The sequence below is a fragment of the Macrotis lagotis genome, chromosome 6 (assembly GCF_037893015.1).
Source record: "Macrotis lagotis isolate mMagLag1 chromosome 6, bilby.v1.9.chrom.fasta, whole genome shotgun sequence".
NCBI classification, from domain to species: domain Eukaryota; kingdom Metazoa; phylum Chordata; class Mammalia; order Peramelemorphia; family Peramelidae; genus Macrotis; species Macrotis lagotis.
Genome location: NC_133663.1, coordinates 78,370,376 through 78,396,974, shown reverse-complemented (window position 1 = coordinate 78,396,974; position 26,599 = coordinate 78,370,376). Strand labels below are relative to the sequence as shown.

Genomic DNA, 26,599 nt, shown 5'->3' with positions numbered 1-26,599 from the left:
TTGGATTTGAACTTAGGTCCTCCTGACTCCTGAACTGGTACTCTAACCATTGCTCTACCTAGCTTCCCAATTCTTCATTGTTTAAGAGACAAAGCAAAAGGTGAAGTTAAATATACTGCTAATATACAGAAAGTTGGCCATTAATTAATTAATAAGTTAATTAATTTAATAGAAGAGAAAAATGGAATCATTTCCTAAGTGTGCAGAGATTGCTTGTTATCTACATAGGTAAATGGTAGTGCCAAGAAATATTTTCAAGTTTTGAAGAAGTTATTTTCAAATTATGAAGGGGGAATATGATGAAATTATGATTTTGAATATCTACAATGAAATTCATAGATACAGCATATATATCAATAATTGTATGCTATTTAAAACAAAATATATTTGTTATTTATAAAAGGAAATGGGCATGATTGAGCAAAGGAGAAGAGATCATCAGGCATCTCTACCAATTCATCCTAAAGATGCTTAACAGATTATACTTGTTAGTTCTTATAAAAGCAATTTCTGTTCTTTCCCTGTGAACAGCAATTCAGTCAATCCCTTCAAATGTACACCACAGACATTCATTAATAAGATAGAAGTGATCAAGCAGTTCAGGAGATATGAATGACTATTTTGTGATGTCAAGGGATTTTTCAGAAAGAAAAAAAAGGATATTGTGCCTAAATCAATATTTATTCAACAAACCTTTATTGAAAGCTACACCCAATATTACTGTCATGTTCCATGTTTCATTTCAATTTTCTCCTTGTTCTTTACATATCTATGGTTGAAAATTATAAATTGAAAGTGAAAGCATTATGATTAGGACTGATAATCATATGATCATTTCCCTTAATCCTGTATGCATTTTTAAAATATTTTCACTGATTCATAAATAAGATTTGTTGATGACATTAAAAAAAATTTTTTTATAAATTTGGATCAACTGTTTTTCTTAAAACTTGAACTTTTTATTCAGTGATTATCTTTTAGCAGAAAGTAATTTCTTACTAACTTGATAAAATAATAGAACACATCATTTTATTCAGAATTACAGGACAAATAACAATATTTTCAGTGCACTGGAATTTTTACATGTACCAGGATTTACAACCTTAAGTTTTTACTCTTCCTGTCTGTACATTTTTCTTCCAAATTCAGTCAATTCTACCTTCTGAGTGCACTTTCTTATATTTCTCTTTGTCTCTTTGAATTCATGTGTCTACCATTCTAGTTTCAATTTTTCAATTTTTAGTTTGTTATAACCTCCTAATTAACTTCATTTTTTCCCATTCTAGTGTCTCTCTTCTTCTCTCTAATTTGATATGATAAACTTTCAAAATCATTTGATGAATAAAGTGAATGACTCCTTATCATCTCTAGGAAAAACCAACAATCACAATAATTGCTCTTTATTTAGCACTTTAAATTTCTTTCTCCACAAGTTTTATCACAATTGAGTTTCCTAGCAGCCCTACGAATTAGGTACTACAGTTATTATCTGTATTTTATAGAACAGGAAAGTGAGGCACAGAGAGTTTAAGCATCTTTTCTCATGGCCTTACAACTAAGGAATGTTAGAGGCGGGATTCTTCTTCTGTATATTGAAGTAACCATGGGTTAAGTCTTTTTTTAATTTCTCAGTGCCTACCATTTCACATGGTAGGTGATTAATAAATTTTTTAAAATGTCACTCTGGGAATATAAGTGAGAAGTTCACAAAGATTATTGAAAGAAAATTTAGATGATACAATTATAAATTTTTAGAGAAAAGAGAAAGCTTAGAGATTATCTAGACCAGTGTTCTTAACTTAGTGTTTGTGAATTTGGCTTTTTGAAAAATATGTTAACTGTATATCAATATAATTGATTTTCCTTGGAAATACTATTTTTTTATTTTATACATTTAAAAATACCTCTGAAAGAATTCATAGGCTTTACTAGGCTGCCAACGGATATCCCAATACACAAAAATGTTAAGAACTCCTGTTCTAAACCCATTATCTTCTTTTTTTAAAAAATAATATTAAAGAAAAATTTATCTGATATTTTTGATCCATATCTTCTTGATATTATTGAGGAAAGAAGCCCAAGAGTAGCTGCCCTGGATTACAATCTTATATTGAGTGGAGCCCAAGTCATTTAACAGAGCAGATCTAATTTTGGGATTTATGTATTATATAAATTGAATTATGTATTATAAATTACAAAAATTGTGGATTAATATATCACAAAATTATGTTTGAATGTTGCTATATAGCCTAACCCATACACAAAATTCTGATTGTTAAATATCTGACAAATGATTGCTCAACTTTCTTTGAAGATTCTTAGGACTTCTAAGGAAATGCATGATTTTATTTTTCATTGTTGTTATTACTGCTTCATGCTAGATTGTTCTTTCTTTCCTGGGCTGAAAATACAATGATTATTCATTCATGTTCTGATCCCAATAACGAGCTATACTGAAGTTTTAACCTGTTATGTTTTCTGACCTAGCCAATTTATATTCCTATCTGCCTCCTTAGGTAAACTTGCTCTTTGCTTCTAGAGACTTACTATATTGTGGTGGCCTTAGTTTGGATACCTGCTTGGTCTTGTGGTTCAGTATCCCTGAAATCAATGAACAATTTAACCTCAGTTTCTTGCACTAGCTGGGGTTATACTACATGCCACTCCCAATAGGGTTTTGTTATCGTCATCTTCCACTTACTTTTGGATAGTTCAAAATCTGTCCTATTATATCAATCAGTCAATGAATATTTAGTAAGCTTCCACCATGTGCCAACATCATAGTAGAGTCTGGAGATATAAATTTACAAATAGTTCAATTCTTGCCCTCAAGTAGTATACATTCTATTTTAGAAGTTCTTAGTTCAATACTTTTGAAGAATTGGTCTCTGATTACTTTCATGAGTCTCGGTACTTTCATCTGTGAGACTTTTAAAGCCCGTAGGATCCTCTGAGAAATACAGGGTCCAAAACACCATATCATCTTTTGGCCAAGGTCATGATGAGCATTTCCAAATTTATTTAAGCTGATGCTCAGATATACTTACCTCTTTCCAGGGCATATTCCAGGCCCTTCTCATCATCAGAAATATGAATAGGTAGGTCTAGGTGATCTCTGAGTCACCTTAGCTCTTAAATTATCTAATTATAATAATCCTTTATGTAGAATTCTTATGAGTTTGATAGCTCCCTATTTTAAGTTGTTTGCTGTCATAGCTCAACTCTGTTCTGTGATTGCATTAGGAATTCAAGGCAGACTTTTAAAGCGCATAGAACATATACTTGAGCAGTTCTCTTTTGCATGTCTCAAAATTTTATTGTTAAGACAAATAGATTCCTTAGCTTGGACTGACAAATCAATAACTTTTCCTTAACTATGATTTTTTTTTCAATTCTGCTTTCCCTCTCTACCCCTCCCCTCATTTTTGTGACTCTCTTTGTCTTTGTAGGGAGTAGTGTAGAGTTTGATTGGTGTGCTGTCTCAAGTATCCGAACATTGCGTCAACTTGGCAAGAAGACAGTGGTGGTTAATTGTAATCCTGAGACAGTGAGCACAGACTTTGATGAATGTGACAAACTCTACTTTGAAGAGCTTTCTCTGGAGAGGATCCTAGATATCTACCATCAAGAGGTAAAAAAAAAAAGCAAAGGAGAAAAATGTGTACTCTCAGATATGTATATTTCTATCTCTATACCTATCTGTCTGTCTATCTATCTATCTGTCTTCAAATCCAGCCTCAGATACTTCTTACCTGTGTGACCCTGGGCAAGTAATTTAACCTCTGTTTTTATACACTGGAGAAGGAAATGGTAAGCCTCTTTAGTAGTTTTTCCAAGAAAATTCCATTGATCTGCTATGGTCCACAGGGTCAAGAAGAGTTGGACATGACTGAGTAACTGAATAATGACATATGTAAATACATTGCATATATACACATTAAAAAGAAACATGAAACCTCTTCAAAATAATACGTTTAAAAATCATCTAGCCCCAATCCTTAAAAAATCATGAAAAATTAATCCCTCATCAGACTTTCTAGAATAATTGTTCTTAATTTAAGGCTATAAACTTACGGGAAGAAAATTACATTTTTATTTCAACATAATTGACTTCCTTATAATTCCTATTTATTTGATTTTATAATTTAAAATCATTATTCTGGAACAAATCCTTAGGCTTCACTGGATTGCCAGAATAAGGATCCATGACACACAAGAAAAGGTTAAGAACCCCATTCTAGAAGTATTTATCAAGAATGCTCATTTTGAATGATTATACATGTTTTAAATATTGCAGCAACACCTTGAGGATTAATTGGTAGCATATGTCACATGTTAACAATTGTATAAAGATGGCTTCATGCCAAACATTTTGGGAGGATTTAATTGTTCATCCAGATATTTGTTGAACAGACTGCCTTGTCCTTGGGAATTTCCTGTTTAATAAAGAATAGATGTGTTGAACAACTCCCAGAGCTGAGACATGAGGTGGCTATCAGAAAGGGTCTGCTAATTCTTTTTGCCACTAGAGCAGACCATTCACTTATAGTGTAACATTCATAGTACGGAGTCATGATTTAAATTACACTAGCTTTTACTTTTATTTGCCTGACATTTTTTCAGTACATGTTGAATGGATCTTCAGTGTTATCTTCATTGTCAGTAAGGATGTTGAATTCTTAATCATTTATACCATAGCATGAATGAATTGTATGAATTGTTAAATCTTTTCCTGATGATATATATGATTTTTGGAGGAAATTTTTAAGAGATTGTCCATACACAGCATACAAAAAGGTGAATGAGTATGCATGTATATGTATGGCTAGAAGAAGAGATATGTCAAAGGCAAGATGTACTTAGGAAAAGTCCAGGCTGGGTATAACAAACGACATACTGTTTTGTCACAATTTTAACTAGAGTGAGCCATATAAAGGAAAACCTGCCTTCATATTAATTCACTATTGAAAAAATTTAAAAGGTCTATAATGGTACTTATAATATTCATTCAATGACTCCACTTCTCTTTTTTACTATTATCTGGAGCTGAATTGTTTAACATTTTATAAAGTCTACTATCACTGAACTTCAGATTTCATTTTCTATTCCTGGATTAAATGATTTTTAAATACATATTTTCAAAAAGTCTCTTTGTCATTTCTTTCTTTTACCCACCAAAGGACCTACTGGGGCTATAAGTGTAATTGAGATTCTGAACTATTAGCTGTTGTAAATTCTGCTTACTTCCATTCTTCTCGAGAGATTTTTTTCCTAAAATATAGTTGATCTGAGTAACTGAGTAACTTCCATAAAAAACAAATTGCTTGGCAAATACTTTGAGTGGTCTATTTCTTTTCATGTCTGAGATATATGACAAAATATATTTTTGAGGACCAGTAAGGTGCTGTACACACAAAAAAAGATGATAAGTTAATATTTGTTGATTTGGAATTGACATGTGTCCAATGTGTGCTATAAAAAATGCTATTCAAAGGAGACACACACACACACACACACACAGAGAGAGAGAGAGAGAGAGAGAGAGAGAGAGAGATGCAGTAGAATTAAAACTTGATCTGGTATTAATGATGACCATGATATAGATGAGTAGTGAGGAATAGGTGTTGATATATTAAGGGGCATGGATATGAGCAAAAAACACAGAGATTGTGATGTATATATTGAGGAACTAGGAGTTTACTGGAGTCAAGAGCTTGTGTGGAGTATTGGGAAGGAGATAAGGTTGAAGCAGAAGATTGGTAGGTGGACTGTAGTGGGACCCTGAATGGAAGATTGAGTTTTTATTTTATCCTATAAGCCAGGGAACCCCTAATCTGTTGTACATTGACATGCTTTATGGAATTTTTGTAAAGACTTCATAAATAAATCCATATGTGTAACAAAAGTGTCATTTTTAGTGTTACTTAGCTACAACCAAATAACATGGCAGTATAAATAAGCATATATCCTTCTGTAGACTACTGGAAATAAATGTGTCTTGTATATGTATTTATTACTCTTTTTTGAAAATAAATGTTTTGAATTAGGTTAATACAAATTCATTTAAGTATTAACAAATTTATTTCAGTTTCTTGTCACTTTTTTCTCAATAGATACTAATAATATTATTTACTAACATGTGGTATGTCTACATTTTTCAACTTTGAAAGGTTAGAAAAAAAAACTATTTTAGGCCTATAGGACAAATAAGCCATTAATGACTTTTGAGCACTGGAGTGTCATGACAATATTAGTCTTTTAGGAAATTTAATTTGGATGTGATTTAGGGAATGAGAGACAAGGTGCATGGTGACAGAGGAGAAGAATTCAGCAATAAACCAAGTCTGAAGTACAGAATGGACTGAGAAAAATGAAATATAGATTGGTATGATTCCCTGGAGAAGCCAGGTGGTGCAGTGGATAGACTTCTGGGATTGGAGTTAAGAAGACCAATTTACCTGAGTCCCAGTCTCAGATATTTGCTGTGTGGCCTGGGCAAAAACACTTGACACTTTTCCTCAGTTTCCTCATTCAGAAAATTAGCCGGAGAAGGAAATGACAAATCATTCCAGTATTTTTCCCAATGAAGTCACAAGGAGTTAGACATGACTGAAGGGACTGAATGATCTCTGTCCTCAAACCGCTCTTACACATCTGTGAATGATACAAATTATACTTAAGATTAAATTGCATGTCAGTGTTTTATATATAAATGTGTATATATATATATATATATATATATATATATATATATATATATTAGTAAATAGTTTCTTGGAGAGCAGACACTAAATATTTAATTTACTTGGTAGAACAACTGCACATGTGAATACTCACAAATATTCCATGATAGAATAAATGTAAATATCATTATTACTAATTTAGGCATTCCCAGCAAGGAGAATTTAAACAACATTTATACAAGAATAGTTACCCATTCATAATGAAATTCTACTAATGACTTGTTTTGTGAACTTCTTCCTCAGGCATGTAATGGCTGCATCATTTCTGTTGGAGGGCAGATTCCAAATAACTTGGCAGTGCCACTTTACAAGAATGGAGTCAAGATCATGGGGACTAGCCCATTACAGATTGATAGGGCTGAGGATCGCTCCATCTTCTCAGCTGTCCTGGATGAATTGAAGGTGGCTCAGGCACCTTGGAAAGCTGTTAATACTTTGGTAAGAAGAAAAATGAATGGAAATGCCTTTAAAACATTTTCCTTTCAAGAGTGTAGCATGAGGCAGATAGGCTAAATTTTTAGTCAGATGATTATGTGTTGACAAGTGTTCTTTTCCAGATGATGATATCAAAACAATAAAGCAATATGGTTCTTTTTGTTTTATAATGTGTTTTTACATTATCGAATATATGCAAGTTTGTAAACAGAGCATTATATAAAAGTAAGTTACTATTATTCAATTCAAGCTATGTTAATTTAGCTCTATGTGCAAAAAAAAATAGCCTCTGCTCTTAATGAGCTTACTAAGTCATCATTCTACTAGATCAGGATTTATTAACTTTTTACTGTGTTTTTTTAAAAGCATAATTTAAATAAATGATAAATTTCAGTTATAGGACAAAAAAAAAGTAGAAAAAATTTCAGTTATAGATTAATGAAAATATATAATGAGGTATTTTCCTAAGTTCATAACCCCCTGAAATCTTTCCACAAACCCCTGGGTGGGAGAGGAAGGAATATAGTATGTAAAAGAATATATTATACATAATGTTAATATATATTCACAGGCATATGAGTAGTCATGCTTATACATAGTTATGTATATACATACTATCTCTATATGTGCTTATACATATACACATTCATACATATATACATATATAGTATGTATGTATACATATATGCATATGTATATATGTATATATATATATATATATATATATATATACAGATAGATAGATAGATATACATGTATGCAACTAGAATAAATTTCCAGTTCCTTTTCATAGTGGGGAGACATCACTGGCTTCCTGAAGGTTAGTCTTGGTGAACACAAGTTCTGGTAAAGCCTTCAAGAGTCTGTAGCTTTTGAGTTCTGATCCTGTTACAGACTATCTATTGCTGGAGGATCATCAGTCTTTCTGAATGAAAAGAGATTTCTCACAAGAATACTGATTCCTAGGTTCCAGCTTTTTGCCTTTTGTTTTCTTTTTTTTTCCTTTTTTCTTCATAGTGACTCATGAAATTGAATAAGGTACAGAAAATTTGAGCTCTACATCAGGAGGACAGATATGCTTTCAATGTAGAAATTACATGTCTTTAAAAGATTAAAGAAAATATTATGGTTAAGGATTAAGTCTTATGTTTGAAGTCTTATAAGGAGAAATATCAATTTATAACCAACATTTGCCAGAAAGAATGGAAATATTGCAACTTTCCTGTGAAACCTCTATTCATAGCTTAGTTTAACTGATGTGATACTTTTTCTAGAGTAACATGTCAAGAGATGTCTTGAAAAGAAAATTTTAAAAAGACACATACCTTCTCCCTCCCCCTCCCTCTATTCTGGGCAACTTTTAGAGATAGTAAAAATAATGGTGGGATGGTAAGTGTTAAGCTGATATCCCAATTTGTTGATACAGTACTCTTAGGATCTTGTTGACTGACTGGTCAACAAAACTTCCAGAAAACTCAATATTGCTTAAGAATGAGACATATTTAATAGCAACATCCCATATGTTATCAGGAAATTCCTCCTTCAGCACAAACACATCAATGCATAAAAAAGTAATGATTAAGGAAAATAGAAATGATAACAGTAAAGGAATCTAAGAAAGAAATTATTTCTGAAAGAAAGAACAAGGTAATTTAGTCATTGAAATCTGTTCCTAAAGGGCTTACAATAAGGTAACCTTAGAAAGAACCATTGTAAATGAAAGAGACAGAGACTGAGACAGAGAAGAGAGACAGAGACAGAGAGACAGAGACGGAGACAGAGTGACAAAGAGACAGGCAGAGATAGTCAGAGACATAGAGACAGAGTGATGGACATATAGAGAAATAAAGAGACTGACAAAGAAAGGCAGAAAAAGAGACAGAATCAGAGAAAGAGACAGAGTACTTGTTTGCTTCAGTCCTTGAGTGGAAGAGCAAAGTATTCTCCTGGCCTGCCCAGAAAAGAAAAGAAGGATTTGAAGTAGAGGAAAGTTTCTGCTGTCTTATACACCAGAGATAACAAGAATGATTTCTAGAGAAGGGAACTCAGAACACATTGATCTTGACTTACTAGTTCTACTCTAGTGAGCCAGGTTTTATTCCTTAAGCAAAACCATTGCTTCTTACATTTGAAACCAAGCCAGTTCTAAAGATCAGGGGAGAAGGTCATTTTGGAAAGGAGTCAATTTTAAATTGAGGGTGCCCTGCTTCATTCATATTAGAAGACTACCTCCTCAAGCCATGATCTCACTCCTTGGGAATGCTCTTTTCTGAGATCTATTGTTTAGCAATAACTGAGTGAGGAGAGGTGGGATACTCTTCATTTATTTAATAAGTAAACTGTTGACTTACTGACTTTGCCAAGGGTAGTATAGAAGACTGGTTTCTCACACAAGTGACTTGAGTCAGCTCTACATAAAAATTGACTATGTGATTTTAGGAAATCTATGGGTCTCAATTTCCTCATCTATGAAAAGAGAGGGTTATATACTGATAATTCTAAAAATTCTCTTTCAATGTCAAGACCAATACATATTGAATTAGATTTGGTGTTTAAAAGTAAAAACGGTTCTGTAGAGTTGAACCTTTTCTAAATTTTTAATTGTCCTTTTTTGCAGAATGAGTGAGATAAATTTGGTTATGAATTGATCAATCAGCATTGTTCCTGTGTATTAGCTATTAATAGAAAGTTTTACCATTTTTTCCCTTTAGAATGAAGCTCTTGAATTTGCAAAGTCTGTGGGTTACCCCTGCTTGCTGAGACCTTCCTATGTTTTGAGGTAATGTATTACCCATGTGAATTTTGTTTTTGCTGTGCACCTTAAAAAGGGAAGTATCCTAAAAAGCAGCTACAGAAAATGGAAAACAGTGTGAGAAAGCTGTGTTCTATGAACCATGCTAAAGTCATGAAGCTTAATTAATTGTATATTTATGAGACACCTCCCAAATCATCTCAGACAGGTTGAGAATCCACATTTTGTCATTTAGTGTCACACTTTTACCCTGGGAAATGATAACATGAAGCAGTTGGGGGTTTCTGGATCTTACATTTTAACTTGCCTTGAGGTAGGAAAGCTTTACACTAGGGAACAGGAAAAGAAAAATAAAATCTCAACAATATAGGAAATTTCCCTTGTCAGCATCTGTTTTCCAACAGTCAGATATGACAACAAATTTTTGCCTATTTTCAGTATGGTCTTAGGGTGCATCTTGTTTGAAATGATGAATTTTGAAGCTCTGATTCAAAAAAAGATGCAGTGAGAGGGAAGGGAGGGAGATCTTTTATAGTTAAGAAAGTCAGTTGGCTCAACAGTGTAGAAGTTGTGAATTATCACTTGTTCTCCTCAGATGTTAACACTTGTAAAGAACTACTTCAGAGAGCACTGGATAAGAGAAACACAATTTGCTGTGCACAATTTGCAAGTGTAAATGGAATCTGAGACAGGCTTCTTTAAAAATAATGAAAAATTTCAAATGAGGTGGAAAGTGTATTTTTATTTAAATAAGATTTTCTATAAGCTATGGTTTCATAATACTACCCCTTTGAAATATTATTTTAAATAAATTTAAAACTTTTAAAAACTCATGGTAGTAGAACATATAGAATGGAATGGAATCTTTGCTCTTCCTTCTTGGAAAGGGGGTTTGGACATGTGTCCTCCATTTTTTATTTTGCAATCACAGCACATAAATATAATTTCCATTGATACTCCTACCTTGTGAGGAGTTTGGAGCTTAGGCATGGCAAGAGCTGATGGTTTCTTATCTGCTCTTCTGTCCACAATTTATTCCTAGCACTTTTTATGACCTACACCACTCTTCCCTCCCCATGGTCATTGAATGTTTATTCAGAAAATAAGAAGGAATTGTAATCATTTTCTGCAGAAATCTAGAATAAGTTGGGAAAATAGCTGGAGAAAAAGAATTTAAAAGTCCCTTTTACTGTTTTTTAAAAGATGCAGAAAGTAAAGCTGACTTTTTACTAGTATTCATTTGTCCTTTCTTTTTTCTTCCTCATATTTTCTCCCAACTTATTCCTTCAGATTCATTTTTCCCATTACAAACAAGCAAAAAAACCATCACAAAATCCTTTGACTTTACAATAAATTCCTCACTTTTTATATAGTACTCTTTCAGCTACCCAGAAGAAAGGACATAGTTGAACAAATCCCAGTCAAATACTGTATATTTACAAATTTTGTAAAAAAGGTTCAAGTTTGTTAGAAGTAGCACTGTTCACAATATTCTGGTGACTAATGGACCTAAAAAGCTAATAAAATGACCTTTTGGACAGTGTGTTGATATATCGACACAACTTTGGAATAAATTTGAGACCAGTGGTGAACACTGATGAAGCCAAGTTAGGAATACATTAGGTACTGACGAGAATCCTGCTGAAAAATGGTAAAAAGTGTTCATACTTTACCCTTTAAAAAACTGAATCAGAGGGGGCTGCCTTGGGGCTGGTATACACAGAGCCATGGTCCTTGGTTTTTTTTTTATTTTTCAGGTTCTTGAGATTGATTTTCTCAGTAGAATAATGACTCACTTTAGAGACAAGAGCTCTCTTTTGCAGCCCAGGTTGGAACAAGAAATTGGAACTTTAGAGGTTGCTTCAAAATGTTCTGAAATCAAAGTGGTCCTGTCTTACATGCTTTGCTTCTGAAGTCATAAAAGAATCTGACATGTTTAGTTTGTTTGTTTGTTTGTTTTTTCCATTTCACAGTGGGTCTGCCATGAACGTAGTGTTCTCTGAGGATGAGATGAAGAAATTTCTAGCTGAGGCAACTAGGGTCTCACAGGTATCATCTTTTATCTCTTTCTCACCCTCTCACTAATTATAGCTCATTTCCCCCTTTTGTCCTTGCTTTTTCTCAGTTGTTAGGCAGGTTTCTTCTGGCCCTTAGCCTCCTTCATGAACAAATGGTAAGATTCTTATAGTCCTCTCAGGTTAGATGACTAGAGCTTATCACATAAAGAATTAAAGCAGAAATTTGCCTATTTGCAGTTCTAGGTATATGGCTGGTTAAAATTTCTTGATGTTTTTATGGATTAGATGCCAAATAAGAGTCCTGGGGATTCGTGCATTGAGCCATCTCAATCATGGTACACAATAAAAATTAAAGCTTTTATGGTTTTTAATTAAATGTAATTAATTTATTAATTTAATTCAATCCTGTCCAGGAAGTTTTGCTTTTGTCAGCAGTGAGGATTTATACTAAATAGCCTCACTCAGTTTATCGATTTTTTTCTCTTTTGATGCTCTCCTCCATTTGTAAATTAATAAAGTTTTGTACCATTTTCTAGTAACTCAACTGCTTCTCTCTGCAGCCTGCTTGTTTTTCTTTTTCCCACTGGTATTACCTTGGTGCTATCCGCTTAAGATTTACCTAGTGGGGTTATTGATCTGTAGACCTTGTACTGTAGAAGATGAAAGTAGTATTTTCCTTTTAAATGCTTTCAAAAGCTAGTTGGGGTAAAGAAAATTCACAGGGAAGAGTGTGATGTTAGGTGAATGAGATTTGCAGGGAGCTGAAGAGTGAAATTAGAGGCATTTCAAAGAGTAATGAAGAATGTGAATGGTTTTCATACAAATGAAGACAGACACCTCCCCTGTATAGTGGTTATGCTCTTCTATTTAACTTTCTGGTGGTGGAGGGTTCTTGAGGAAAGGGAAGGAATATAAAATAAAATAAAATTTCTGTGTTTTCAATCCAGATCTGATTAGAAGTCAGGTAATTGATAAGTTGAATTTATCACAAAGGTCAGTTTTAGCATGGGGAAAATTTGGGGAAAGAGAAGGTTCATTCTTTTTATCACCTTAAGTTCCTTTCACCCCAAGTTCTTATAATTTTCCATGTTTCAAGAGAAAAGAATGATACAGGTAAGCCTTTTATTTCCAAATACTCTTCAACTATTTATATTTAGATACCTTTCATTTCTCTGAGAACAATAAATTTCATTAGACCTCTATACTGAAGTACTCAAATCTGTGTACTTATATCTAACATACTCATAAACTATGAGAGCTTTCTGTGGGATTAGCATAAATTGCATTGATATAATCCAGAATCCATGTGCTATTATTACCCTCCTTGCTCAAGGCTTATATACCAATCTTGAAGGATCTATAATACCTCAGTTTCCCTTCCAGTGACAACAGACTTCTTTTCAGTCATTTAGGGGCTGTTTTAAATGTTATCTAGGGGTTAGTGAGGTTTTACTATTTCAGAATAATGCTCCTACCATCAAAAGTAAACTTCTTTTTCTAGGGTGATTTCACAAATACAGGACAGATTAGATATGGTTAAATAGTTCATTAAAAAAACTCAACAATTGACTTTGAAGGAATTAGAAATGTTTATCCTGATTAAAAAGAGGACTTAGGAGAAACAAGATATTTATCTTCTAGTATATGTGTTGTCAAATGGAAAAGAATTTAACTTCTTTTAGTCTACAGATGGCAGTACTGAGATCAAATGGGTAGAAGTTAAAAAGACAGAAGATTTAGGCCATTTTTATAGAAAAGTATCTTAAGAGTTAGAGATCCAAAAGTAGAATACGCAACCATGGCAGGTAATTAGTTTCTGCTTGCTAGAGGTATTCAAGTAAAGGCTGGATAATCGCTTACTGAGATTATTATTAAAAACAGAAAAAAAGAAAAAACTGATCCTTATTCAGACTGCACTAAATGGTTGCTGAGGTCCCTTCCCATTCTTAGATTCTTTATTTGAGAGATAGACCCTGAATCAAGAACAATAAACTAAACAATGAAATTTTTGATCAATATGGAAGATGATTTTTCCACATAAAATGTATATTTTTCATATTTTATATGTAATTGTAGAATTTATTTTTAGTTCCCAAACACTTCTAAATTGAAGAAATATCTCTAGTCTAATAACCTACTCTTAAATGTTCATGTTTTTGCAGAAGGCTTTTATTGGGAAATGTTTAAAATGAAGTTCTGCCCAAGAATCTCCCAACTGGCATTCACATAAGATATATCACTTACATGGTACTGTATGTAATTTGAACCACAAATTTTTTTTTTGGACAGGAACATCCAGTTGTGTTAACAAAATTTGTCGAGGGAGCTCGAGAAGTGGAAATGGATGCTGTTGGCAAAGAAGGAAGAGTAAGAACCTGCTCTCAACCTCCTACTTTCTGATCTCAAAATTTTGAAACCAACATTAGAATTCATGGATAGATTTAGAAAAACAAAATTTTAAAACTCAGTAGGAAAGTAGTTTAGTCCAAATTAAAATACTAATTAATTGACATTCCAACTGATGTCACAGATGCCATATTTCCTATTTTTCTTACTTGTTAGAAATTCCTTTGAAAATTTCAGAATTAATTATCATCCTGTTGTTAGAGGTCTTTTAAAATATATTCTCCTTCATTTCCCTTTTCTGTAGTTTTCCTTTCATATTTCAATGGAGGCTGTAAATATACTCAACAGCTCTGATGTTTACAATTGATGTCCCTGCTTTTTTTCTCTCCAACTTTCTCTGATTCTTCCTTTGATTGGCTTAGCAAAGGCAAAGAATGAGTATGGTAGGATGGATAAAGATAATGACATAAAATTACCATATCATATTAGATCTTTGTCTACTCAAGTTTATTGCTAGTTATATCTAACCTCTGGAGAAAAATGAGAATTCTGTGGAATGTATTTATTTATTTTCTAATTCCAAAAAATAGGATGTGTTATTTTACCTAAGAAAAATAAAAATATAGTTGGAAGTTAGATATTTTATTTCCATAAAGGAATCCCTTTCATAGTACCCTCAATAGTTGACCATCCTACCACCTCTGCTTAAACACTTCCAGGGATAAAGAGTGTGCTGACTCATAGCATATCCCATTCAAATTTTGGAGAGTTAGAATTATTTGAAAAATTCATTCCTGTATTAAACTGAAATATTTTTCCCTCTTACTTTTACCCATTAGTTCTTTCTTTTGCCCTTTGGTGCTATACATAAAAAAATTCAAACTTGCTTCCATGATATCCTTCTAAATATTTGAAAACATGGGTATTAGCAGCCCTGGAGTCAAGAGGATCTGTATTCAAAGAATCAGACACTTACTAGCTGTGTGACCATGGGCAAGGCACTTAACACCAATTGCCTCCAAAAATAAACAGATATTGCAACACTACTGAGAAGTGTCCCCTATCCTCATTAAATTTTTCTTAGTCTAAACATAGCCAGTTGCTCAACCTGTTCCCTGTGTTTCATGGTTTCTAGGCCCTTCATCATCTTTGTTTTATTGGTTCTAAATTATCATCACCCTCTTAAAATTTGTCACGAAGAATATTATACTTAATTCTACGTGTGGTTTTACCAGTCCTTGCACACCAGAACTCTGACTTCCATTGTTCCAGATACCACTATAATACCACCACTGCCCTCCAAGATTACATTAGCTTTATTGGGAGGTCCATTATATTGTTGACTTATGCTGAGGCAGCACCAACTAAGTCCTTGCAATCTTTTTGTTTTTATTTTTTGAAAAATCTCTTAACAATATACTACCATAAGGGGCAGCTAGGTGGTGCAGTGGATAGAGCACCAGCCCTAGAGTCAGGAGTACCTGAGTTCCAATGTAGCCTCACACACTTAATGATTACTTAGCTTTGTTGTCTTGGGCAAGCCATTTAGGCCCATTTGCCTTGCAAAAGCCTAAAAAATAGCCCAATATAGCAGCATATAGTAAAGGTTTATGAATTGATTTTCTTACAAAAAGTTGAAGTGTAGCATTTTAAGTACTATCCTATTTTTATGGACAAAGAAATTAAGAGAGGTGAGGGGACTTGCCAGAGGTTGAAAATGAATAGTGCTATCAGCATTCAAGCCCAGGTCTTTTTTGACTTTTCCTTGACCCTTTCCTGTAGTGAAAGTCAAATCTTCTTCATTCTGAAATGTGCCATTTAATTTTTGGAACTTGAAGGCATGATATTTCATTCAATTTCATTTTCGTTCTAGTTAATTGTTCTGGCTTTGGCACATTTTTTTTTCCTAGTCCCATAGGAACATCTCTCTATCATGTCTACTCACTGATCATTTTCTTTGAGTCTATTGAGACTAAGAACCAATTGAAACCGGCTTCAAGTTAAGCCTTTGATCTGTACGGGCTGTATGACCATAGGCAAGTCAAAGATTCTCTAAAGACATTAGGCAGATTTTTTTTAGTATATAACTTGAAGAGATGGAGATGATCTGTATTGAAAGAGATAGCTGAATAAGATTTCCATCAGATGTCCAAATCAATGAAAATTCCCCCTTCATTACAATATTTTTTGCTTCTGGGCCATAGTAGTATTATATTTTAGGAGAATATTATTTTAATATTCTATCTGACTCATCAAATATCCACAATATGCTTCTCTTTCTCTTTTATTATCATTCAAATGTTCTTTAATTCTGCTTCCTCCTTTAAGTGTGACTCTGCTATGTCATTTACTACCTTTCTTTTGAGCATGAAATATAGCATTTCATCTTTTCATTATCATGTGGTACTTTCATCCCTACATACACACACATACACACACACACACACACACACACACACATATGTGTATATATATATGAGAGAGAGAGAGAGAGAGAGAGAGAGAGAGAGAGAGAGAGAGAGAGAGAGAGAGAGAGAATTAATAATTGTGTCAAGGGCACAATTTGATCTCAGGTCTTCCTAACTCCTCTTAGGACAACTTCGTCCATGACTACCAAAAAACCCCCTACCACTCCAATTGTTCAACATTTTCTCCCAGTCATCTTTTCCTTACTTTTCCTCTTTTTCCTTTTGAAAGAAGTGCCTTTACTGAAAAACTGATTGTAAGTATCTCTCAAACCTTTCAATTTATTAACTAGAACTTTAAAGTCAGTCAACTAACAAATATTAAATGCTTACTTATTAAGTGCTATGATTAAAGAGAAAAGAGATTGTTGTGAAAGTTTACATTAAAGAAAGGGAGACAACAATTACATCTATAGGTCCATAAAAATACATTTGAAGCAGGTGAAAGGTTGTTTTTCTTTTTGAGAAAAATGTCTCAAAATAATCTTTGAACTGAATTTTGACAGAAGTCAGAGATTCTAAAAGGTAGAGGTGAGGAAGGAGCAGCCAGAGCAAAGACAGGAAATAGAGTATTGTACATAAGTAGCTGGCCAATATGTCTTGGTTGTAGAATGAAAGAGGGGAAATTCCAGCATTTTTTCATAGTGAAAGTTATTTCCATATTAATTAGCATGAGTACTAAATATTAAGATTTATGGTTCTGTATAACATTCACACTCTAGTGAGAACTATTAATTCTCAATTAGTTAAATCATGAATGTGCAAATCCACCATTGGGCCATTAAGGTAGAAATCATAAAAAATATTGATCCATTGCTTTGGGGCAGATATTCTCTTTATTAGAACTGGTGATTGATCAGTATTATTTCATCTCACTTTCCTCTTTTTCTAGGTTATTTCCCATGCCATCTCTGAACATGTGGAAGATGCAGGAGTCCATTCAGGAGATGCCACTCTGATGCTTCCAACACAGACCATCAGTCAAGGAGCCATTGAAAAGGTTCTAATTATTATAAAATGATACAAAGATTTATACTAAATGTAAAGATATCAAAATATTTTATATAATGTGCAATGATATAATTATGCTTTAATCAATATAGATATTCCTTTTATTTATGATAGTTATAGAACCTCTAACCTTATTCTAGGAAAATTCTTGCCCATCCTTTTTTATAAATACTATAGATGTTCTACATAATTTAATAGAGGACTCCCTCTTTTTAAAAAAAATAACTTACAGATACTGTAAGAAATAAAGACATTTGAATGATAATGAAAGAGAAAGAGAAGTCCTAATATTGTAGATATTTGACTAGCCAGATAGAATATTGGAATGATGTTTTCCTAATATATAAAACTATAAATTTATTCCTCAGGATCATTAAAAAATTTTAAAGAAAAAAACTAGCTCTTTTCCTCCTCTTTTCAAATATTAGATGTCTTAAAACTCTTCCCAAGCATAAATACTCTAATTCAATATGTAATATACAATTATATATATGATATTTTTCAAGCTTTAATTTAGATTTATAAGGAATTTCTCACAGTCAATGTCATGTAGAATTTGCCTTTTGCAATTTCTTGCTTTTCATTATATCCCTAACTTTTAACATAGTATGTGGTACATAGTAGGTACTTGCTAAATACTGATTGACTAGTAGCACAAAGAAAATAAATGTAAGAAATTTGTCCCTGAAGATAAGTTTGTTACATTATATCTACTTTACGTAGTATAGTGTGTTTTAGACAATTCTTCTTTTTCAAAATATTTCATTCTAAAATATTTTTTTACTATGAAAGGCACATGGCTCTTGGAAATATTAGATTGAGGAAATGGTTTGAGGCAACAATGGGACACCAAAATGCACCTTTTTCAAGTATGTCCCAACTTCATGATAATGATGCCAAGAATTCTGAGTAATTTTTCAAATCTCCCAGAGCTCAATCCCTGGACGTGATCCACAGTTCCCCATTTCTTTCATATTCTCATCAAATTGGCACACTTCTCTCGAAAAGGTAACATGTGAAGAGCCCATGCCTCTTTTCATCAGTCTGTTCTCCTGGTCTGGCTACCTCTGATATCTAGCTAGAGTCACACAACATAGATGTGATAGATATTAGGGCCCTCCTACAGAGGAATGCATCTTCCTTCCCACCCACCAATCCTCCCATCTCCGTTTCATTCCAACACAGGAAAGGGCAATTGTCTTTCTCAAGGATGCAACATAAAAGAAAGCTTTCAGTACCATGTAATTTTAGGATCTACACTTCTCAGTGGGTGAAATTTTAGCTTTTGAGAAAGAATTTGGTATATCTTCTGGTAGTGGAGTCACCACCCTGAAAAGTCCTCAGCTAGACATCAAAGTGAATCTAGAAAAATAATAGATAAATTACCTATTCTTTCCAATGTTTATAGTACCTAATATATATAAATAACTAAAAGAATCATAGATAAGTCTTATAAGGAACTTTTCAATTGCAGAAATTAAAAGGTTAAGGAAATGTGATTTATTCATCCTGCTTTATTAATGCTATATACTCTATCAAATGATATCATTATGGCATTATTTTATCTCTTCACGCTAGGTAAAGGATGCCACCAGAAAAATTGCAAAGGCCTTTGCCATCTCTGGACCATTCAATGTACAGTTTCTTGTGAGAGGAAATGATGTCCTGGTAAGAATTGTTACTACTGTTTGAGAAGACACTATTCATAATGGCAGTGTTAGGTCAGCTCAGGTACCACAAATATTCTGTTTCTCTGTGGACACCAATCATAGAGTCACTGAAAATATTACAGTTATTTATCTTGGTATGTGGAATGGTACTGAGCAATAATACCTGCCTTGTTTGATGGCATATCCTCTTTGTACCATTGATATGTAATTCATAGATTTGTTAAGAACTTTGAGTTACATTGTAAGGAGAATATGATCTCTGCCCATACAAATTTGGTAGTTTGAGACTATAACAGTTCTATAAAATTGCTGTCTGTCAGGAAACACATTGATGTGCTACCGAGTTAATGTCATTTAAAGAGAAATATGATATGGGAACTAGATTAGCCTTCATTTATTCAGACTATATTAAAAATTTTGGGAAATTACATGTGACAGTCCTTCATGATCTCAGGGCATTTCAAATTATCTCTTATGTGATAAATGATATGTACTACTATAGAGAGTGATTCTTACCATCATCTTCCTCTTTTCACCACTTTATTCAATATAATCTTTATCTCCAGGTGATAGAATGTAACTTGCGAGCTTCCCGATCATTCCCCTTTGTGTCTAAAACTCTTGGAGTGGACTTCATTGATGTGGCCACGAAAGTGATGATTGGAGAAAACTTTGATGAGACACCTCTTCCTACATTAAATAACCCTATAATTCCAGCTGACTATGTTGCTATTAAGGTAAATTTAAAATACATATTATAATACATGTGTATTTGTGTTTATATACTTATAAAGACATATTAATATTTGTATACACATAAACAGGTATGTATATGTGAATTTATGTGTATATGTGAATATATATGTGTGTGTGTAGTCAATATGTGTGTGTGTGTGTGTGTGTGTGTGTGTGTGTGTGTGTTTATTTCCATATCTCTCAAATTGCAGTCCCTGGAAGGGATCCACAGTTCCTCATTTCTTTCATCTTCTCACTAAATTATTACTTCCATACACACACACATTATATATATATATATATATATATATATTCTCAGCTTCGGTAAGAAATATGTCCTATTCTGCCTTAATCTTATAGCCTTTCCTTAGTGCTTTAGTATACCTCTTCAGGATATAGAATAATTACCCCCCCAATTAATCCTGACTATATTTTGTTTGTACATAGATGTTTGAATGTTCTCTCATTAAATATTATTAATCTAAGTATGTTATATGAAATTTTTAAGGCTAGGGGCAATTTCTTGCTTTTTCATTATATCCTTAACATTTAACATAGTATGTGCTACATAGTAGGTACTTGCCAAATACTGACTGACTAGTAGCACAAGGAAAATGAATGGAAGAAATTTGTCCCTGAAGATAAGTTTAGTCTCCCAATCAATGAAGGGTCAGATTAGGAGTCTGTATTGGACCCTTTTTCATTATAGAATTATTCGAGCTATTTGCTCCTTTTAAAAGTTGGGTAGAATCCTTCACTTTCACAATGACCTAGTTTTCAAGAAAAACTAGATGATAATACTGGTCATTCATAATTTAGGATGGGAATTATCAGTCCATTGTCTCATCCTATAATAAAAAAATTACATATTTGAGTCAAGGAGTTTTAAAGCTTGTCTTTCATGGTAGAAGGTATGTTTGAAAATTAAACACCAAGAAATTGTTAGTGCAAAATCATTAATGGCCCTTAAGGAAAATTAAAATATAATTTTAAGCTAAATAAAATAATTTTAAAAAATTAGTGAGCCAAAATTATAGGAAAAATTGAAAATTTCATAAACCACATACCAAATGACAATATACTAAAACTTTTGGGATTGTAGCTAAAGCAGTTCTGAGGGAGAATTTTATCTCTGCATGCTTATACCAATAAAATAGAGAAAGAACAAATTAATTAATTAGTCAATTAAAACAACAAATCGCAAGATCCTAATCAAATAAGAATGTAGAAATTGTTAAAATTAATGAAGAAATTAATAAATCCCAAAACAAAAGTACAATTGAATTGATAAATAAATAAGAAGAGTTTTAAAAATTCTAAATAAAGTACAGATTTAGGTAAATTGATTAAAAAGAGAAGAGAACCAAAATTTTCATATCAGAACTAAAAAAAGAACTCAGCACAATTTAGGAGAAAATAAAGGCATTTTCCAACAATTTTATCCAATTAGGTACTAACAAAATGGATAATTCAGAGAAAATAGTTTAATAGTTACAAAAATATAACATACTTAGATTAATAATATTTAAATATTCCAATGTCAGAAAAAAGCAATTAAATAAGTCACAGATATATTTTTAAAAAAGCCAGGATCAGACAACTTCACACATAAATAAAATAAAACATTTGAGGGACAATTAATTCCATTAATACATATACTGTCTCCAAAAATAAAAAGAGAAAGCACTCTTTGATATTTTTCTATAGTATAATTAAATCGATATCTAAAACAAGAGACATGTACCTAATGAACATTGATGCAAAATTTTAAATAAATTATTAGCAAATAGGCTATACTTAGACATTAGGAAGAATTTACACTATGACTATATTGTATTTATAGCAGGAATACAGGAATGGTTCAACCTAATATATACATATATATGCATATAAAATCATTCTTATTAAATGATAAAAACCAAATATTTATATCAGAAGTTGCCAACAAAATCCTTTTCTCATTTGTATCAAAATCTCTAGAAACCTTATTTATCTAGGGGGCGGCTAGGTAGAGCAGTGGATAGAGCACCAGCCCTGGAGTCAGGAGTACCTGAGTTCAAATCCAGCCTCAGACACTTAATAATTACCTAAGCTTTAGGATTAAGCAGTTCTATCCATTATTATCACTACTAGTCATAGTGCAAGAAATCCTAAATGTATCAATAAGACAAGAAATAGAGGGAATAAGCATATGCAAAAATGAAATAGAATTATTGGCTATTTTAGATAATGTAATGGTGCACTTAAAATCTTAAAGAATCAACTCAAAAATTAACTGAAATCATTAAAAATTTCAACAAAGTTTCAGGTTCCCTATATGAATACAACCAACAAAACCCAGCAGGAAGCCCTTGAAAAAGAAATTCCACTCAGAATAACTTCAGAAGTTTTAAAATATTTGAGAGTGATAGTCGAAGTCTTTCAGTATTATGTAGAGAAAGACTATCACTATTTTAGTTTTCATATTTCAAGGGAAGATGCATACTCTTAGAAATTATGTTACAGAGCTTCAGTTGTCATGTCTGTCAGCAAGTAGTAATTTGTGAAATATCTTTGGATAGGGAATGAGAATTTAATCCTGAAATTTCTTTTTAATTTGGGAATATGATTTATGAATTTTATAAATTTATATTCTTTCCGAAGTGTATACTATACATGGATTCGGCTCAGATAAATAATGAAATGTGATTTAATACATTGTTATCATCATGGTATCATCTTATCTCTTAGCTTAAGGTGAAGAATGTCATTAGAAAATTTATATATATATATATATATATATATATATATATATATATAGAGAGAGAGAGAGTGTGTGCATATTCACACTCAAATGAATGCTTGCATAAATGTACATAATTTAAACCCAAATATATGTGAATATGCTATATATATGTGAATACATATGCAAACAACTATAAACATATGTATTTATATATATTAAAGCATATAGGCTTTTAGAGCATAAAACTGTTTTAACATATTTAGGACTCTGTCTATACACGTATAATGTAGAAGAACCTTGGCGAGAGGACAAGTAGGATTAAGCTCCTGCTTCTAACAATTACTGTTTATATGAACCTGCATTACTTTTATTATCCCAGGCAACTCTCCAAGATTATAAATTACAGAAGTGCTTTATTGGTCTGGGGAACATCCTTAATAGGTGTTCTCCTATACCATTCAATTAGAGAGCTGGACAAATACATACATACATACATACATACATACATACATGTTTGTGAGTATGTGTTGGTCAACAACTGTATTTGCATCCTTCACCTTTAACAAAAATGACCATTACTTCTGAAAAGAGCACTTCCTTTCCCTTCACTGCTTGAATAATCACCATTTAGCATTTTAGTGATGCATTAATGCAGTTTGTAAACTTTAAAGTGCTCTGGAAATGCAAGTTTTTGTTATTATAGTTATATTCTTAAAATATCTCCTAATGACTCATTGGTGGTTACTATAACAGCAACCTAGTGAGGTGGGTGGATTCTCGCTAGTGGCATTTCCATTCTGAAGTTGAGGTAGCTGAGCTTAAGAAATATTAAATGAGTTCCCTGGGGTATATCCAGTGACCTATAATTGGGATTAGAGTTTATAAAATACATTATTCCTGGATTTTGTGCTTTCTCATGATGAGTTAGATGTTGTGTAGGGTAAAAAATAGGCAATATGAATGTGCATAAATGATTTGATTTCAAAGTAAATTTCACTGTTAAAATAAAAGAGAATCTCTTATCTCAACATATCACATGAAACTTCTTGGCAGAAATATTTGTAAACAGAATGTTTTCCAAAGCTTTTAAAGAGGTGTCAGCAACTGTTTAATGTTTTAGAAGTCAGTTCCCAGACAGCCATTTCTGGCAAGGTTGCCTGTTCCAAGTCCAAATCATCAGAACATGGAGATGAATGTTTAAAAGCCCTACCAAGAAAAAAATAATGTGTTTGAACTCTTTGTCTTGGGAGTTTGATGCCCAGTAGACTTTGTGTTAAATCACTGTTTGGGAGAAATTTCTGTGTAGGCTAGATTAGAAACCTTGGCATGGGCTGGTCACAGGGGCCCTATTACTGAAAGAATTTGTGATCATTTAACCCATATTTTTGGCCAAGAATGCAGGAAATTCTTGGAACTGAATTTTATAGCAATCTTTCAAGACAGTAGCCTTCACCAATGAGATACTGATGTGTCTTCTACATCCTGAATGAATTTTGCGATAGATGACTTGTTGCACTTATTCCTTTTATCTTTCTTATCTTTCTCTTTCCTTATTTTTCATTAGGCTCCAATGTTCTCATGGCCCAGATTGAGAGATGCAGATCCTATTCTGCGTTGTGAGATGGCTTCTACTGGAGAGGTACTTAGTCAATAATCAGTAGACTTACTGTTATCATTATTGTTATTATAAACATATCACTATTATCATCAACATTATTGTTAATAAACCAGATTTAAAAGGCACAGCCTTATGATGTGGTAATGTGTTTAAGAAAGGCAGAAAGAGAAAACAAAAAACTGTTTGCAGTCAGAAGAATTAAACTCCTTTAAAGTTAATATCCATATGTACTTGACCAAGTTATTTTTCTTAACTCTTATTTTTCAATATGTTAATGTAATGTTTCTGATTCACTTCTAGATACTGGAGTGCAATTTTATTTTTCTAAGTATTATATTATAAGCTTTCCAGGAAAGCTCATGGACATTTATTATAAGGTCCTAAAGACTTTTGTTGCCTTTATACTAATAAATTAATCTTAATATTATTAGGAATTTAACAATAGGAATACTCAACTATATTAATTGAGGGTAATAATTTGCTAATTTATACAAAAGCCTAAAACAGATTTAAAAATAATGCATGCACAAACAAGTCCCAGAAGGGTTTATTTGAAAAAAACAAATAGACAACATTGTGATAGGACTGACCACTGGATGTCCCTCTTCACTTGAATTGGGATTCATTTGAAGGTTTTTTTCTCCTTGGTTTTTGTTTTTGTTTTATTTTGGATAGTGGTAGTGGGAATTTTTGTGAGAATAAAATGTCATATTCTGGAAAATTCTCTCCATGTCAGTGTCAGAACATTTTAGGATTCACTTCATTTTTTGACAGACATACTAGCTGCAAACTTTAAATTCTCATTGCTGCACATCAAAATAATAACATCAAACTGTGGAGTCTGGATATTTACCCTTTATGTGAATGAAGCATTTGCTTGGGGAAAAAAAAAGAATTTCATCAAATATATGATATTTTTAAAGTTGCATAATGAAAAGTAAGATATGAAGCAGGAAATCAATGAAATAAAGACATTATGGAAAAAATAAATGTTTAGTTTAGTTATTCAGGTAGAGCTGAGGTCATTGCTTTAACCCCTCTGCTAAATTTTATAATCATTTCCACAAATCCAGTCTAATTTTTGCTAAAGACTAAAAGGCTAGGAAAAACTTGACTTTAAAATTAATGATGCCATTCCATGTTTCCATTATGTATAAGAAAGAGCTCTTCAGGTTAAGTTTTGTGTTTGGGATAATACAGAAGCAAGTCTGGGTTTCATCAGTCCAGTTTTCAATGTGTTGAAAGATCTGTTTTCCATTAGTGCTGTTTTCTGTGCAGTGGTCTATCTGTTTTCAGAGTTTAATGGTCAAGGAAAATACCCTCATGTCTTTTCTGCCTCCAGACATACATTTCTGGAGCTGAAGAGAATATGAAAGGGTTAGAAATGGAGCCAATTTTTGCAGATGGAAGTAGAGAATATTTTATTCACAAAAGAGATCATTCTTATAACTTAGAAAGATCTATAATCACAAGTATCATAAAATAAGATGTTGGAAAGTCTGTCTCATAGCTAAAATAAGAATAAATCTTGCTTAGTAAAAGCTCAAAGAGACATTTTCACTGCACACATGTTTTATTTGGGATTGAATCAACCTCTGCCCTTGGTGAAGAAGCTATATTTTACTTTCTTTAGTGATAAGGTGTATATCAGTACTAATCCTTCTGGGAAATATGACCATAGAACTGGGCTTTCTAATTCTGCTTTATTGATAAAGTTCCTTATACGTCTAAGTTTGGAATCTTTTCTCTCCTCAAGCTCTCAACTTCAGTTCTCAATGCACAGATGAGCTCACTTATTAAAACCATATGTTGTAGCTTCCTTTATCTATTCTTCTTTATACTTCAAAACCTCACGTTGCCTGCAACCATCATTCCATCCTTTGCTTTGGTCTCTGAAAATGAGATCTCTTTGCCAAGATTAATCCCTCCATTTTTACCCTTGACTATATAGTCTCACATCTCTGCTAATTTTTTGTTTTACTGACCATTCCTTCCTACTCCTTCTTTCTCCCCTTTCTTTTCTTAAACTTTCTCTCTCCTCTTTTTCTCCTTCCTTCTTTTTCTTACTCTCTCTCTTTCTC

The 26,599-nt window shown here is 32.7% G+C and overlaps 1 protein-coding gene across 1 annotated transcript in view; it reads left to right on the top strand.

Moving 5' to 3' along the window:
* Positions 1-26,599, top strand: part of CPS1 (carbamoyl-phosphate synthase 1) — a 165,114-nt gene that overhangs the window by 120,456 nt on the left and 18,059 nt on the right. The window contains exons 26-34 of the mRNA XM_074191459.1: positions 3,450-3,631; positions 6,987-7,181; positions 9,890-9,957; positions 11,904-11,979; positions 14,238-14,315; positions 17,652-17,759; positions 19,349-19,438; positions 20,007-20,177; positions 24,465-24,539. Coding sequence (XP_074047560.1) covers positions 3,450-3,631; positions 6,987-7,181; positions 9,890-9,957; positions 11,904-11,979; positions 14,238-14,315; positions 17,652-17,759; positions 19,349-19,438; positions 20,007-20,177; positions 24,465-24,539 — 1,043 coding nt within the window. The remainder of the gene's footprint in view (positions 1-3,449; positions 3,632-6,986; positions 7,182-9,889; positions 9,958-11,903; positions 11,980-14,237; positions 14,316-17,651; positions 17,760-19,348; positions 19,439-20,006; positions 20,178-24,464; positions 24,540-26,599) is intronic.